Source organism: Haliotis asinina, chromosome 1 (genome assembly GCF_037392515.1).
Source record: "Haliotis asinina isolate JCU_RB_2024 chromosome 1, JCU_Hal_asi_v2, whole genome shotgun sequence".
NCBI lineage: Eukaryota > Metazoa > Mollusca > Gastropoda > Lepetellida > Haliotidae > Haliotis > Haliotis asinina.
The window spans coordinates 102497018-102515397 of record NC_090280.1 but is presented as its reverse complement, the minus strand read 5'-3'; the positions used below and the strand labels follow the sequence as shown (position 1 = coordinate 102515397).

At 40.9% G+C, this 18380-nt stretch overlaps 1 protein-coding gene across 1 annotated transcript; it reads left to right on the top strand.

Annotated features, from left to right (window-relative positions):
• Window positions 1-3411: 3411 nt before the first annotated feature.
• LOC137285330 (protein unc-93 homolog A-like) lies at window positions 3412-7635 on the top strand. Its single transcript, XM_067817697.1, has 3 exons — window positions 3412-4224; window positions 4431-4698; window positions 7188-7635. The coding sequence occupies exons 1-3, from the start codon at window positions 3412-3414 to the stop codon at window positions 7541-7543; spliced, it is 1437 nt and encodes a 478-aa protein (XP_067673798.1). The 3' UTR covers window positions 7544-7635.
• Window positions 7636-18380: the final 10745 nt, after the last annotated feature.

Here is an 18380-nt window from a genome sequence, read left to right as displayed (position 1 = left end):
TGCATTTCTAGCCCAAATGTAACACATGCATATTCAGAATACAACGAGGCAAGATTACTGAGCTTACAATCATGAATATACCCCCAAAAGTGCTTTTAACACCAATGAATGAGATTTTCATTTTCACAACTATATCTCAGTCCAGAAGCTAGCAACACACTCTTCATTACAACTAGAAGGTGTGCCATTTTGTCCATTTTCCTAAAGCAACAGACTCATCAATCTTCTAACTTCACAGAAAAAACAAACAAAATTATATTGTCTCATCTTGAAAGCCAGATGCAAAATGATCATGCAGAGAGCCTCTTTAGGCCAGTGAAACAGGACGTAACATTACTTAAGTATGTTACTTATTTTGCATCGACTTCGAGACGCAATTTAGTGTTCTCTTTACGTTAAAATCGGTCACCAAATACAATATAGGATTTCTTAAGGCCAAGCAGACCTGCTAAATAGTTGAGCCAAAAGTACCATGCATTCAAGACATGTCTGCAGTATATCAAGGTGAACGAGTGTAATGTTTAGTTGGACCATGAATATTTACTTTTTCGGGGTGTGTTTCATGTTCGCATTATATATTTACAGTTACATTACCTGTGACATCTACATTCTTAAAAAAAGAGCTGCAAAACCCAAATATCAATGGAAAATGGTGTTATTTAAGGACGTGTAGATCAGCAGAAAACAAAGATACATGAATGTAATTTTGTAGAGCAATGCCTTGCTGTCTTGTCCATATTTCGTGAGAACAACAGTCATCACAGCCATTACTGCTGTCCACCAGGTTGTGTTGAAGTCAGTACCTCGTAACGCCACCTCCAGCTGCTACCACTGCCCGTCACCTCCTGGGTAGAGATCGAATCAGTCGTTGGGTGTTTTGTTGTGGAATTCTTCTCCATTCCTCCTGCAGCATTTGGAACAACTGTTGAAAATTATGTGGTGGATTACGATGTCGACTTACCCTTCTGTTGATCTGATCCCTAAGGTTTTCGATTGGGTTTAGATCCGGAGATCTGAAGGGCCAGTGGAGGGTATTGATGATGTTACTGGCCAGGTTGTCCATGGTGGCACGTGCTGTTTGGGGCCGAGCGTTGCCCTGTTGGTAGAGCTGCCGTTAAAGGTCAACAAGGTGGACGGATAATCTGGTCGATGTATCGATTGGCCGTCAGATTGCCTTCGACAAGCACAAATTCCCATCTCCGTTTTTATGCTGTATCCCGGGCGGTACGATGGCGGTCACGTAACTTGGTTACCCGGATGTACCGATCTTGGGCAGGTGTGGTGACTCTAGGTCTTCCTGATCTTGGATGGTCATTTGTCGAATTTGTCTGATTTCGATCGACAGCCTTGAGACGTCCCATTTTCGTGTACAGTACTTACAAAGATCGTGCATGAAATTGTGAGATTCATTTGGGTCTTGTGTAGTCACATGCTGTAATCATGCTTTGCACGTGAGAAACAATCATTGTGCATGATATTCGTGCTGCATGTCATCCGCGCACATGACAATCCTGATTGATAAAATAATTTAAATTTCTACCCAATGTGTTTTTTTGACTGGCAATTTCACGTCGCTGTACATTCTGCAGGATCTCAGTGGCCACTTTAATTTTGGCTAAATTGCTTATCGCAGAGCATGCCAAAGTAACCTTAAACGTCCTGATTCTGGTCTAAGACTTTGTCTTGGATCTTTAAAGAATGCCTTATAAAAGTAACTGAGCAATGCTTTATGTGAAAAGGATAATAGTGCTCATGTATGTTGAAACCATACTGATCCCAAACCATAATACACACGCACACATGCACTTGACGTTTAATCTTTGCTTCGTGCCCAAGGCTACATATTTATAAGTGCTAATACGTGTGAATAGACACAGCATTCATTCCATTCACCACATATACTACGGCTGCACGGACAGCATCTACCCTTCGTTATCAGGAGGCAAAGTAACTATTAGCCTACTGTGCTTCCGGTGTATTAAAATATAAGATGACAGCTTCATTAAAATCCATAAATCCATAGCTGTGAATACTTGCATTTTTGAGCGAAACGTTGCATTATAAGTTCATATTGATTCGGAAGGCAAGCTGGCTGTATGCCACGACACAAAAATGCTCATCTGACGTTATTATTCACAGGCATTTCACACAGTGCAGATCCCTCGTCTGAACAGCTGTTCAACGGTCCTGTGGATGCACTGGTAAAACCTTTTACTGTTTCAGTTGGCATTGAAAGGAGCAAGGCCGCGACTGATATAGACGCGTGTGCGTGTGCGTGTGCGTGTGCGTGTGCGCGTGCCAGAGAGTAAGCTTCATTCAAACCTACACATTGAATACATGGAGGGCGCAGTGTGACTTAGTTATTGTAAGATGAGGATGTACATTCGTTCTGTGCATCGTAATGGGTAGAGGTTTCGTAAATACCTTATACAAGGTTTGGTCCGTTGTCCTGTTGTAAACTCCAACAGTGTAAACAGGGGGGCATACCCTGCCTTCCATGTGGCACTTGTCAAAGCCAAATGTAAAGGACAGGCTACAGGTAGGTTGAATATTGCACACGTTAGAGGTTCGGATCTTGAGTTGCTATCTGATATTGTACATTTGTGAGCGGGTCCTGTGAAATGGTCGAATATCATAACCTTGTGATATATACCTTAGTAGACATGGAAGGGAATATCCGCGATGTAGAGATAATCAGGGGGCGCCACCAATGCTGGGGGCTCCACCAATGTCAAGGAAACTAGGTCCTAGGTCTTTGCAAGAATTAAACATGTTAAAAAGATAGGAACAATTTGAGATGACCCCCAACTCGACATGCCTTGCAGTACAATACATCATGGTGTAATATACCTTGAATCACTTTGAGTCGTTGTCATTTCAAAATGTGTTTAAACGTTAATCCTCGAAAAGACACAAGAACCTGTGCATGCATGGTGATGGTGTCAATGCAAATGCAGATTAATACCTCTGGCATTCACGTTAACGTGGCCGATCTCATTCTACGTTGCCAAATATATTACCACAACGTTAACTGCATCAACGTGCCCCATGTGCGCACAAGTTGTGCTGGGGCATCGACCATTGGCAACAGATGGTTTTGTCTGCGTGGCATACAAATGATACCTGAACTGTATTATAAATGGATGTAAACTGAGCCACGCACGATATCAAGATGGATTCAATTCATCCTTCAGTTAAACACGCTCACATATGGTTCCATGCTTTGACATCAAACAGACGCTTGGAATGTATATATTTACTAACATATTTACTTTACAGCTGACAACCTATACTCACCGTGTCTGTGCGGAATATCACAAGCTAAACGTGAACGACGGTAACACATTCTAACTGACCCAGCCTTCAACAGTATCAGCATAGCCGATAACGAAATTAAGATCAAACACGACCATGCAGCCAATGAAGAACACAATCGCCCTCGCCGTTTCTTTTTTAACAGTGTTCACCGCCTACCAGGGAATATTAAATATTGCAAGCAGCATCAACCAGGATAAGGGACTTGGAGTTGCCTCCCTCTCCTGCATAAACGCCTGCTGCATTGTGACGGATCTACTTAGTCCATTGTATATACACTGTGTAGGGTTAAAGAGATCCTTTACTCTTGCCTTCTTTGCCCATTGCCTATACTGCCTCAGTAATTTTCATCCAACATGGTGGATATTGATGCCATCGTCCGTCCTTTTAGGTCTTACTTTATCACCCATGTGGATTGCTCGCCATCTGTACATCACAACAATGGGACAAACTGACTGTCAGGGCAAGTTGGGAGATACCCACGGCTCGCTCAGCAAACATAATGGAATTTTCTTTGCCTTTTTTAGCTTAGCCCAAGTGACAGGGAACCTTTTGTCGTCTGTTATCCTACATCAAAGTTCAGCTGACCAATCAGATCTGAATCAGGCATACATCTGCGGCGCTGACGATTGCCCCGGCATCAGGGACAAGACAACGATAATCATTCGTCCGGACACTCCTGTTGTCAACCTTTTGTTAATGATCTATCTGACGTGTCAGGTGATCGGACTGCTGGTAACCATCTTGTTCCTTAGTCCCCTCAATATGGAAGTGTGGGACCGAAATAACGTGATAGAAAAAACATTCTCTTGCTTTGGGTTTGTGAAGCAGCGGACGTTGCTTCTGCTAATTCCCTTGAAACTCTCCCAGGCTGTCAACACTTCTATCATGGCCACAGGCTTTACTAAGGTAGGGCTCATCGATTATCCACTGTTTCATGTCTCCATTCTCATAAGATGTATGCTTTACTCGTATTGAACAAGAATTAAATTACGGATTAGTGGTGGTTAGTACATAATACTAGTCTTAATCAAGCTGAGGTTAAACATTTGGCAGATTTTCTCAGCGCTTAGTCTTTCTTTCCAACACAAATATTACAAACATTTTCATTCCAGGCTTTCGTAAGCTGTTCCGCCGGTGTAAAGATGGTGGGCTTCGTCATGATGACGAGCGGTCTAATATCATCAGTTTGCGCGATAACCTTCGGCCATGGCGCCAAACACATTGGTCGGAAGCCTCTCATGGCCATAACGCTGAGTACAGACTGTGTCACCCCGTTGTCTCTGTTGCTCTGGAAACCGATTGCTGGAGAAACGTACCACTTGTTTATAATCCCGTCGATATGGGCAGTTGGGGACGGCATCTGGAAGAGTCAAATCATGTGTAAGGTGCAACGTTTTTTCTTGGGTAGCAATCTGAGCTGCCGCAAATAGCAGGCCATAGATGGTCCCCAGAGGAGTGCTAGGATCGTGGGTCCGATTCCTGGTTATCAGCTCTAGGACCAGTGATCATAGGTGGCAACAAGGTAGTCAGCGTCTAAGACGTCTGTCATTTTTGGCGCGTAATGTAATATTTGGGCGGTCATGATATTGGTCTTGAGACAAGCAATGCTTAAATTGCCGTAAAATGAGAACTAGCTCCGTGTTTGTTGGATGTTGAGTTTGCTGATTTGTTACTGTGTCAGCGTCACTGATTATCCGACACTACGTTACAAGCACGCAGTTAATGTCACATCGGCAATATTTCAGCCATATCGTGAAAAGAACATTTAACAATGAAAAGGACTATGTGTACATCGTTGAGATTGACGTCCAGTGATCGAGGGAAAAACAAAGGGCCTTCTCAGCAGCTGAGCTGGATATTTGTGCTATACAAATATTAGCATAGAAATATTTAAAACATTATTGCTTGTTATCGGCAACCAGTATCACATTTAGTCGTTATTCGGACCTTCCGTGGAATCAGATATAAATGATGTATGAGGGACGGGGACTCTTGCGCCATCATCAACATAAGTTGTCACAATGTAGTCATTAAAGCTTTGAGCATGGCATCACGTAAGGCATCTTTCACATCACCTTTTGGTAACAGTGCCAGTGATGATGCTCTTCTGACTCAGAGTCTGGATGTGGGTCCTCCTGGAACTAAACAGCAAGTCCCAGTTTGTTTGTACTTTACTCTTGGTGTATAATGTTCATACACTGAGCAGCAAAAGAAACGCAAGGTAAGAAATAAATGACATCTCATAGACGTAAGTGTTAATATTTATGGGTCGTTCATGGTAAAGTGACGTAGTGGTCCCCAAGGAGACGGTATCATGCAATTTAATCGTCTTACGACAGAATCGGACAGAAAAGAACACCCACAGTGCAGGAAAAATATAATGTTAGCACGTGCATAGACGGTTTGGGACGGAAAGCATGCATTAAAGGTGTGTGTCAAAAAAAAAAACCAAAACAGTTCAGTATCGACGCTAGGATGTGTACTCGCCACACAAGCGATGCCTAAACGAACGGCGGAGAAGGGTTAAATGGCCATTGGAAAGGGTGACAGAAGTAGCTCTGCAACCGCTGTAGCTAGATAACTGAGCTGTCATCATACCACGATTACACAACTTGCTCAACGTCATCAGCACATTGGAGTTCCTGCTGATCGTCCCCGTACGTGAGGGCCACGAGTGACAACTTATACGCATGGTCGGTTCATCCGGGTCACTCATCTGTTCATTAGTTCCCGCTTCTAAAGGGACTGTCACTTTTGGCGTTCAGGGTATCTAAATTTGACTATGATCAGTTTGAACGTATTGCAATTCAGTGTCAACAACAACTTTCAACTGTTAAACTGATAATATTTTCCATAGAGGAAATGAGGAGACACACATCTGGTTCTCTTTTATTTAAGAACTTGAGAAAAAGGCAGAATTCTGTTTCTTTTGCTGTTCAGTATATAGTCTCAATGTAATTTACTTCAATAACATTCGTTTACGTGTTTTACGTACCAAAGGCTGAAGCTAATCTCAAGCTCTGTAATTAGCGAGCTAGTCAATTTTGAGTAAAGGGTGTGGTTAAACCTCACTTTCCCTACATCTGAATGTTTCAATAAGGGACTAGGGGGTCCCTGGACTGTGGATGTGGGACCAAGGTCTGTTCTCACTAGTGTCACTAGTGAACACTTCTCACTATTAGTAGAAGGGAACTAAGGACATTTAGGGAAATCAGTTCACATTGTGAATAGGTCTTGATGTAATAACTAACTGAAAATTAATATATATCGTTTTGACATAAATAACTCATCCGAATGACAAATGGGTGACTTTAGTTAAATTGCTAATACTACAAGTGATCCGAATCTAGTGTTCTGTGGTTCCAGAGTTCTGTCTAGACGTAATATTATCACATACCGTGAATGCTGCAAAAAATACTGCCCAGTGTGAGTTACCATTCGCGATGGCATTCTGGCATCGCCTCTTCCTCCACAATCGCCCTTCAGAGGAGAACAAGATAGCAGTTCAAGAGTTCGTGCATTAGACGACGACTGACTGCAGAGCTGGGTATAGACTCTAAAGAATGGATGTGGGGAATGTGAAGTGACCCGGGGATAAGTGTGTTTTGTTGCCAATTGAACCCTCATTTGCTGTATGACTAGTGGGAGTAGGACTAATGGGACATGCCGTTACTGAGCCTGTATCTGTTAGGACAAACAGTCTAGACAGTAGACCCTTTCAACAATGTGACGATAAAAATAGCCGTTCAGTCAAATTTGCTGATATTTCCGAATCGCACCCATAGTCGCAGATGTGAGAGAACGGAGGTTATATGACAATGGAACATTGTGGCTTTTTCTTGTTCCAATAGTACCTGCTCTACTTTCAGCACTGGTCGCCTACCTCTTTCCTGGGGGACACCAGCAGCTTACCGGGTTCGCAAGTATTGTTACCATGGGGGATATTGGCTTCACCTTCGTCCTCATAACAGATCGGCTGCTGTGTCTGAGAATCAAGCTGTACGTAGCGATATTTCTGTGGGTCGCTGCGATTGTCAGTTACGTTATTCTAGAGGTCGTACTCGCCGCCCAATCGCAGAGCACCGTTTGTCATTACCATGGTGTGAATGTTACATCAGATGATGACGTCACAATGAGACTACCTCATGCTGACACCAACAAATATAGGACTTTCGTCCTAACATATGATGTCACAATGACATTACCTCATGCGAACCAGAAGTAAAGGTGATTTCGTCCTAACTAAAGACTGATCACGCGAGAAGTATATAATTACAATGGCAAGATGTTATAAAACTATATAGCACTGTTTCTTTAAACATTGTGTGTGCATCTGTCGGTACAGACCATACAGATCGATAATCGTTAATTGAATATTGACTGATTATCGATACACATCGGAGACGTAGCTGAGCAAAATGTTTGAAGGAAATTAATATATTTCACAACACTTGTGAGAGGTGATATGTTTCTACATGTTTTGCATGGATAATTAACAAAACACAATTTAGAATGAACATAACATATTGTTGTCTAAGCTTTGGGAGGTTACCGACTTAATTATCTATGAATGTATCACGAGATTATAAATCCATAAATTCATTTAAAATTTGCCCAGAATTTGTTTAAATGTGCTCTGTTAAGGGATATGTTCGCTTTATTCAGTGTAACTTCACCACTGAGTGTTTGGGACTACCCCTTCCCAGAAGTACAGATTCTAGTAGGTTTGTTGGGTTGATCGCCATCCTTGAATTTAGAACCACCACTTTCTTCTGTATTCATAGCTTTCGACAATGGGAACTGTTTCAATTGACACTTGTGAGAGATGTACACAAAGTCCCTGATCATGACTAACAGATGACCGTCAGCGGGTGTTTCGACCACTTTCTAATATGCATTGTGTATTCACTCACTGAGGGCACTCGTGGCGAGCCACCGCCTCGTGGTGGGTGCCGAGTAACGCTTAGAGCTCGCCAACACCACCGTCGTGGACCCGGGGGCATTTTTGGTCCACCTACCCGTTTGCCGTGGGTTGCGGCCCTGTGTCGTTGGAGGACGGCAGTCTGGGGGTTAATGGACCCGGTTCAACCAATCGGCTGGTGATGCCAGGCTCTGCGCATGGACTGTATATATGTCAATGCATAAAAAATCTGATTTGGAATTGTTGGACTTGGACCTATTATTACAGTGCAATGATTTGGATTTTGAAATAATGTGTACTTGAACTTTGCCTAGAGTCCTATCCAAGAAGGCGGTGGCTCATGGGCCAATCTTTAACATGGTATCCTCAAACCAACAACCTGATAACAAATATCCAGTGTGGTTTCAGGAAAAATCGTAGTACCATTGACCATTTGGTACGTTTGGAATCCTTTGTTAAAAATGCCATAGTAAGTAAACAACATGCAGTGGTAATTTTCTTTGATCTCGAGAAAGCTTACGATACAACCTGGAAACATGGCATTTTGAAAGACCTGCACGATTCTGGTTACCTCTTTTTATATCACAGTTTTCACAAGACAGGCAATTTCAAGTCCGAGTGGGTTCAACCCTGTGTGACCATTATAATCAGGATCAGGGTGTTCCATAAGGCAGTATTTTGTCTGCCACACATTTTAGTATCAAGATCAACAGTCTCTCGAAGGTTTTAAGTGACTGAATTGATGGATCACTTTTTGTGGATGATTTTAATATTTCATGGCGTGGTAAAGATATGCATACTATTGAACGGCAACTGCAGCTGTGCTTAAACAAAATAAATAAATGGTGTCTTCAAAACGGCTTTAAATTTTCTAAATCCAAAACTAATTGTATCCATTTTAGCACAAAATATAAGCCACATGAAGACCCAGAACTATCTCTAGATGGCACTCCCATCAAAGATGTAAAGGAGGCCAAGTTCTTGGGTCTAATCTTTGACTCACACTTAACATTTCGGTCTCATATTAAATCCCTTGTCTGAAGACTCTTGACTTGTTGAACGTTGTTTCCAACTCAAGGAACTCAACCCTCTTACACCTATATCAATCACGGGTCCGTTCAAAACTTGATTATGGCTCCATCGTATGTGGAGGAGCCTGCAAAAGCAACATAAACTTCTTGATTCTGTCCATCACCAAGGTTTAAGACTTTGTCGTGGGTCTTTTAGAACTTCACCTATTGAAAGTCGCTACGTTGAGCACGCATTCTCAGTTAGGAGGGACTATTGCTGTCGCCTACTTTATAGCTGGCTGTACTTTAAAATTTGAGCATAAATATAAATTTTCATGTACAGATATTTCAAATAATAGCATCTATACATATGGAAATTAATTAAGCAACACCAAATTCAAAGACACATAAAAACTTAACAAAGTTTAACGAAGTAATTTTGATGATTGATTATTCAATTTTGATGTATTGACATACAGCATGAGCTTTTCATGGGTTGATATGACGCGCGTGAAGCTTGCACAGCGCACGTGCATTGCTTTAACCTCAACTTTCGAAAAATGCACTTTTTCCCTGGGGTGTTTACAAGCGCAGGTTGTCGATTGCATTCGGTTTTTCATTCATTTCAATGTCATGGCACGTAGGAAATTATCAGAGGCCACTCGTTGGCAAATAATCGGCATGAGGAATGCTGGTATGTCTCTAAGACAAATCGGGACTCAAATCGGACGACATCATTCCATAATTTCAAAACTTTTGAAAAAATACCGGGCCACTAATGAAGTTAAAGACCTGCCTAGACCAGGAAGACCCAGGAAGACCACAGTCCGGGAGGACAGAGCTTTACTGAGACTTGTACGGCGCAGGTCCTTCGACTCGAGCTCTCGGTTGAGACAGGAGTGGCTTCCAGGGAGACCCATCTCGAACAGGACTGTTCGGAATCGTCTGAAAGCTGCAGGATACCGGGCAAGGAGGCCAATCAAGCGACCCAGACTGTCTCCAGCCCATAAGGCAGCCCGACTGGCCTGGTGTAATGACCGTTTGCACTGGAACATTGCCTCTTGGAGGAAGGTCCATTTCTCAGATGAGAGCCGGTTCTTGCTGCACATGGTGGACGGTCGTACTCGGGTCTGGAGGCAGAGGAACACAGCAATGGCTCCACGGAACATCCAGGAGACTGTGGCCTTTGGGGGAGGTTCCGTTATGGTATGGGGGTGCATTTCCATGAACTGCAAGTTGGATATCATTACCATCCGTGGCAACCTTAACGGTGTTCGTTACCAACAGGAGGTTCTTGACAGGGCTGTGGTACCTCATTTTGAGAACCATCCTCTGGCAACGAGACCCATATTTATGGACGACAATGCTAGACCTCACAGGGCGCATGCTGTAAATGATTTTTTGCGGCAAAATGCAATTGACAGAATTCCATGGCCTGCCATGAGCCCTGACCTCAACCCCATTGAACATTTGTGGGACTTTATTGGCCGTCGTGTGAGGCAGAGAGACCCACCAGTCCATAATCTCAACGAATTGACGGCTGCCCTGCATGAGGAGTGGAACAGGATCCCCCAGAATCAGATCCGGAGACTCATCCAAGGAATGAGGAGGCGTCTGGAATCGGTGGTGCGTGCGCAGGGAGGACACACTAGATATTGATGAAAGTCGGTGTGCAGACTCTCAGATGACTGTTCTTTCTTTCCATGTGACATTTGTGTTAATACACCTGACAACAACGTCTGTGGATGAATAGTAAATTGTGTCCATTTTTTCATGAATTTAAGACAGTTTTAAGAATTTGGATTTCGTTGCAATAAAGCAAAGTCTTGATACTTTTTCCCTTTAAGTTGTTTGTCAGAGATCGTCTGTTGAATAAAAAAGTGTCAAACTATATCAACCCGGCATATTTTGATTGTCAGAACACTTCAAAGTTGCTCCAATAGAAAAAATTGGGGTGTTGCTTGATTAATTTCCAGGTGTATACAATCATTTTCAAACATCAAACGCTTTGTAGTAAAACAATTTGAAGCGTCAGACAAATTCATATGGTTCAATGACGCCATTTTCCTAATGTCGGCAGTAGAGACCAAATACAAATGAACTTGCATAAAACTTACACCAAGAGACTTTTCCTTAAAGTTATAAGCATAAATTCAACAAGATATATGTGGTTTCTTTTGCAAATATCACTTTGTCCATATTTCCGCGTGAATAAAACAAAAAATGCATTTATATTTTGTCGGTAGGGACTGGGTAATTTACGTTACCCTCTGTTTGTTTCTATCGGTTCTTGTGATAAACCATCGCCAAAGTCAATAAAAACGCCATTTCTCAGTGGGTCAACTGATATGTTTTTATTAGTTTAAAAAATTAGGTTAATCAACATAGTTTTCCTCCAACGTAGACAGATATATTCTTCATAAGTACCGATTTTCTAAGGATGTAATCATACGTTACTGTTATAACTGAAAACCTAGCCTTCTGTCAGCTGTATTCGACCCGATATACTTGGAGCCAGGTGGAATGATGTTAGCCATGGGCCCTAACCATGCATTGAGTGTTCATACCATGTGGCAACATTTTCTTCATTACCAGAAATAATTTACGTTACTGTAACTTACGTTACCACCGTATTTGGGAAACGGCCTGGAAGTAAAGGTGTAACCCCCAAAGATATGCCAGTCATTGCAGGCCACAGACGGCATGTCACGGCAGTTTTTCCGAGTGATTAAAGCAGTAAATATTCTGGGAAGAGAGGAAATACGCACTATCAACGATTGTCTTGAAGCAAGTTTGGTAAGTAATACTTCAGTTGACATATTTTAGACAAAAAATATCTGGCTTTTCATTGTAGCATCGGGGTTTCATGTCTCAAATTACTGAACCTTCAAATTGAAAGTCAGGTTTGATATTTGAATGATGTTGATCAGAGTAATGTCCCTTTATAGATAAGTAACGTAAGATACATATTGGTAACGTAAATTACATCCATTTAATGCGATCGAAATGACGTGTTTGGGAAATAATTTATTTGCTTTTTAAGCATTTAGAAGCGTGATACCTCACATAAAATATTACTGTTTAGCATTGATAATGAAAGAGTCGTGTCATTGAGCAACATATTGTATTTCTGATAGTTTATGTGTGATGTTTAAAAAAAGTGTCGGTTTATGTATGAAAGTGTCAGTATGTTCCATTTTAATGTCAAATTTACTTGTCAAGAGGATAATCGTTGCCGACTTATTATGTTGTAATTATTCCTTAGGAATAAAGGATATTATGTACCAACAGCAAATCTGAGTAGAGCTGAAAAAAGGAGGATTAGAATAAGAAAGAATGTGGCTGAATACAGGCAAAAGGTGAAACTTTTGAAAAATGACATTGATCAAAATGTTGTTCCTGTGGCATCAAATCAAGATCAAAACAAAAGTCAAACCACATGTGACGTAGTAGAGGATGACAACGGTGTATCCAGTATTTCCCCTGAAATGGTTCTGTTACATTCCATAAGTAACATACTTACCTTCAACATGTTGACTTTGAAATCTGTTGAGTTAAAGTAAGTGTTCTACATCAGAAAATTTATACAAGGTTAGAAAACTGTACTTTTCGTTACAGGGAAAATGTCAGTTATTGTCGAGCGACCATACTTTCAGTTTAAGTGTTGTATGGAAGAAATGGTTAAGAACACATTTTGAGACATTATTTCCTTTCTGCACTTTTTACTGAGATACAAGGATATGTGTCTTATGTATCGTAATTTACGTTACCGGTCTTAAACATGGCCAGTGTTCCTCACACGTGTAGCTAACTCGTACAGTGGTCGATATTTTGTACTGTTGCAATGTTTAGAGTATTTGATAATGTTCTGAAATGCAGCATTTCTCGTTTAGTCGATGTGTTTTTGCGAATTTGGTAATTTACGTTATGTTTGAGTGTTATAATATTACATTTTATTCATTTAAATATCAAAACTGTGATGATTCAAAAGCTGTTTGTGTTGCGATTGAGAATCATTTGAAAGATTTATTAAAAGTTTTTTTGACTGAAATAAGAGTTGAATTATGTGGTTGAATTTGATTGCCGGTGTTGAACCAATGTAAGAATAGTAATTTACGTTACAGACAAATGACCTAATCCTGGGTAACTGCAAATTCCAATATATATACTATTGTCAGTTGTGTAAGATTTAGAGGATTAAACAATTCGAAAAAGATCATTCAAATACAATTAAACAGTTCTTTAAATTAGAAGTGACATTTGATATTTTACTTATGTGGGAAATTTATATTTGAGAATAAGTATATCACTTTGTAAATTACACCGATTTTCTAATTTTCCGATTTTAAGAATATTGATTACGCTCCATAGTTAGATGAAAATATGTGAAAGTTTGTTTCCATGTTATACCGAAGATATCACAATTTTAAATTAAGTTATGTATCAAGTTTTTTTTGTAATTAGGCACTGTAACGTAAATTACAAAGCTGAAATGGAGTACACATGTTCAGGAGTTGATAATGAAAAAACTGTTTGTCCCCGAGTGTGGAAATTTTACAGGAGTTTGCTTCAGATGTGCCTCTGACTGAAAACGTTAACATGGATCATATTTATTTGACTTCATGATTTCACAATAGTAGACCCCAATAGTCCCGGTTAACTGAGAATGAGTGTGAGGCTGACGAACCGTGTAAAATTAGACTTAAAGTACATTACTAAATTATACTCTAATGAATCTAACCCTGCCTATAACTGTGTTTTCAATCCCCTTTATGAGGATTTATACAACAAGAAATCTTCTCTTGTTCCGCCTCTCGGACACAGCATTAAACCATTTATTTCTGCTGCCGGCATGCAGCTGGAAAATATAGCTCCTTTCCGTCTTTTATCTTCTCCCCTTTCCCAGTTGGTTAGGCCATACGTTGACCTAACATTAACATCATTTAAAAAACTCATAAACTAATGAATTATAATATGAACAAGAATATAATCAAACATAATAAATAAATATAATAATCAAAATATAAATATAGCAATTATGGGTCCTTTTTACAGATGGGTCCAAGGACGGTGGCGCAGTGGCTTGTGCAGCTGTCATTGGATCCAAAACAATATCTTCTCGATTACCAGACAACAGGGCACCCATGAAGAGCCACCTCCTCGAGGTGGGTGCTAGGTAACGGTAAGCGCTCTTCTCTCGTGTGGACCCGGGATAGAATATGTCCACAGCACCCCATTGCTGATCGTAAGAGGCGACCGAATTGGGCAATCTGTTTGCCGTGGGTTGCGTCCCGTGTCGGTGGAGGACGGTAATCTGGTGGTTGAGGGCAGTAGGAGTCTGAAGCATGTTCCTGCTGCTCAACACACCACTTTGGCCCTTACTTCACTTAGACGGCCCGATTCTATCAATCGGCTGGTCACGCCAAGCCCTGCGTAAGGACTTTATGTATTTGTCATTACACAAACTTGATTTGAATATGTTAACGTTTGGCACAGTTGCTCTCACAAGATGCTTACGATTTTGATATATGATGTTTTGCACTGTGCCTAGAGCCTTATGCCAGAAGGCGGTGGCTCATGGGCCAATCTGATGGATGTGTTGTTTATAACTTCTGCTGGAGTATATCATCCTAGTAACCTTGGTGCTGCAGGTTGGAGACCCACTTGTTTTAGCATTGTCCTTGTGATACTCCGTGGTGGGTGGGGTTAACTCTTGAAAATTAACCATGGCTTATGAACACCCCCCTCAAAAAACAAACAAACAAACAAACAAACGAAAAAAACAACAACAAAACAAAAAAACAAACAAATGACAACCAGACACTGATCCAGTTGAAACTAATCAAAGACTGCCCACGATTTCTTGTAATAGAAACTGTTGACAAGACTCCATTAAAGTTGAACCCTTTTGCCATATCCAAGGGTATACAGGGCCTTGCTGGTGATGTCAAGAATATTAGACTTTTGGCGTTCCGGTGCTCTATTGGTTGAATGTGGGGAAAGGCAACAAGCCACTAACCTTATGAGTACAGAATTGTTTGTCGGCGTTCCAGTCACGGTAACGGCTCATAAACGGCTCGTGCAGGTAGCAGAGGTATTGTAAGTCCCCGTCGTTCCTAATATGGTCATCTACCTTCTATTGTTGGCGATCTATGCCCTGTTTTTATATTGTTCTGTCCAAATAGTGACAATATTAGTTTTTCCGTTTCCACGCTAGTTTTAAATACTAACTGTGATAGTCTAGTGGTTTTACTGTCCTTCGTCGACAGGTTCTTCATAATATGCATACATATTCCTTTTTCTCGTCACGATATGGCTGCAATATTGCCGACGTGACGTTAAATATTAACTCACTCACTCAATATTTGTAACGTAATGTTAGATGTCAGAAAAAACATACCTTAGTAAACAAGGTGTTCAATGGCTTTCCTAAATGAGCAGGAATATATTACAGAATACTTTCACATGACATTTTTGCATAAACCAAGTTCAAAAATCAATACACGTTGGACTTTCATATGCAAACAAGATTTGACAAAAGACCTATTGCACACAGGTATTCATGTGACGTTTATAAACTTGTGCGTGGTATTTTCTTGATACAGCTATTGGGTCTTCCTCTTCCTTTGAACAGACACCTTGAACATTTAAACCCCAAATCACTATAGACATCTGTCAGGCTGAAGTTGAACAAGAAACACAGAGCATCCTGAATATATATCGGAAGCAATGTGTCTCTACAGCAAGGACTGTTTTCACATTAGACCCTGGCAACGTGTACTTTGCTGAGGCTGAGAATATACCGAATATACCTATGTCTAAATTCTATTCTCTGAATCTCTAATGAACAAATGAATGGAATCATCATGCTTGTTCACATAAAGTCATTTGTTCAGTCGGTTTTCAGTGAATGAGGAAGGATGAAAGCCTATCACAGGCGCTTAATATCAAAATGAGTGAGTGAGTGAGTTCTACGTCACACTCAACAATATTCCAGCTGTATGGCTGCAGTCTGGGCCAAACAATCCAGTGATCAACAACATGGGCATCGATCTGCACAAGTGGGAACCGATGACATTCATCAACCAAGTGAGCGAGCCTGACCACCCGATCCCGTTAGTGGCCTCTTACGATAAGCACAGTCGCCTTCTACAACAAGCACGGGCTACTGAAACCCTATTCTACCCCGGACCTTCAAGGGTAATGTCAGCATGAGTCACACACAGTACACGACGTTAGGGATTGAAGCATGAGTTCAGATCTTGTTTGAAGTGAAAACACACGGTGCATTATACAATAACGTATGTATTCACGAACCTGGGACTTCCTGGATATTATCTGTTCACTTCTCATAAATGCTCCCAACAAATTTTCTGGTAATCTCCTTTCTTCTGTTGGGGCAGCATTGTACTTTTGGTATAAGAGATAGTGAACAACTGCCACATATTTGGCCCCAGGACGTGCCAGATATATGAGTGAGTACCATGGGAGTGTCAACTGATGTTTGGAGGGCCACCATTGGAACGTTTTGTCAAAGATTGAAAAAGAAAACCGTGGCTGGAAGACCCCCGTTATTACGCTAACGCCGGGTATCAAGATGGGTGCCAGATTGTCTGTGTACTTGTATATGCTTGTTGTCTTGTCGGGTGACGTTGAAAGCAATCCTGGACCCAGAACTCGGTCGGTGCTATAGTAGTGACTCCAGTAAGAACGGAGTACAAACAAGATTGTCAACAAAAAACGTGGCGGGCAAATGTTTACTGGGTGGGAGTGAAGAGGCACGATCCGACCTGACTAATATGGCTGCCATTGTAAAGACACTGAAAACAATTCATGATGAGATATCAGCGATGAACTCAAAGTTTAATAGATTTCTAAAGACGTTTGAGATAAATTAGTTGACCTAAAGTCAGAAAATAAGGATTTGAAACAGAAACTGTTTAAAATTGACAACATCGAGGTACAGTCACGTAGATCAAAGTGAGTGAGTGAGTTAATATTTTACGTCACATCGGCAATATCTCAGCCATATCGTGACGAGAACAACTAATATCAAAATCTACTGTCTACTATAAAACCGGTCAACGAAGGACAGTAAAACAACTAGAATATCACAAATGGAATTAAAACTAGCATGGAAAGTTAAAAACAATATCACCATTTGGACAATACACTATAAAATCAGGCTATAGATCGCCAACAACTGAAGGTGGATCACCATACTAGGAACCATGGGGACTTACAGTACCTTTGCTACCTACATTGACCCTAGTTGGATTTCCACCATCCCTTCAGCCACTCGCGAGTGTACAATATGCTAGCCAAAATTAAAACAACAGGAACACTACGACTAAAAACCTGGTAGAATTAAATTTATTATCAATGTTTTTGGACTTACGTACCCTCTCAGGAGGACAATAATTTTACAATAATTTCACAATACCCCCTTTGTGGATACAGCCACTAACAATTCTAGTTACGAATCCAAACTACCAATTATTAAAATACACTTTTTACAGAAACATATTGCTCAAAATTCAGTCAAAAAATCAAGTTCTTTTAAAAAAACCAAGAATTAAATGAAAACTAACGCTGCTAAAAAGATCCCTTGTGATGGAGAATTAAACACAGTCAAGCAGGATATGCTTCACCGTAACCCTCTCATCACAAGGGATACAAAATGGAGGATCCTCACCTTCTAACAGGTACGCATGAGTATATCTAGTGTGGCCAATACGACATCGTCGTAGAATAACCTCTTCAAATCTGGACTGACAACCCAAGTGGGTATAACCAATGTAAGGTTTTATCTCATGTAATTTATTTATACCTACGTGGGTGTCCCACTTCTTCTGCATCAGGTCACGAATATAACACCTTTGTAATCACCGCAAGGAATAGGCAGTGGTGTCACAGATTTGTTGAGTGCTGCTTTAGCAGCAAGGTCAGCCAATGTGTTACCAGGAATCCCTACATGGCTGGGTAACCAACAGAAGACGATGTCGTATTGGCCAGTAGCAAGATTATTATACAATTCAATAATATCAATTAAAAGTGGATGTTTACAAGAAATATTTTAATAGCCTGAAGGCACGAAAGGGAGTCGGAATATATTACATACTGTTTACGTT

What these genes read in the sequence shown, in the direction of transcription:
- LOC137285330 (XM_067817697.1), top strand. Translation starts at nt 3,412, where the DNA reads ATGCAGCCAATGAAGAACACAATCGCCCTCGCCGTTTCTTTTTTAACA. An exon ending in TGGCCACAGGCTTTACTAAG is followed by an intron (nt 4,225 to 4,430) that starts GTAGGGCTCATC and finishes TTTTCATTCCAG; the next exon opens with GCTTTCGTAAGCTGTTCCGC. An exon ending in CTGGAAGAGTCAAATCATGT is followed by an intron (nt 4,699 to 7,187) that starts GTAAGGTGCAAC and finishes CTCTACTTTCAG; the next exon opens with CACTGGTCGCCTACCTCTTT.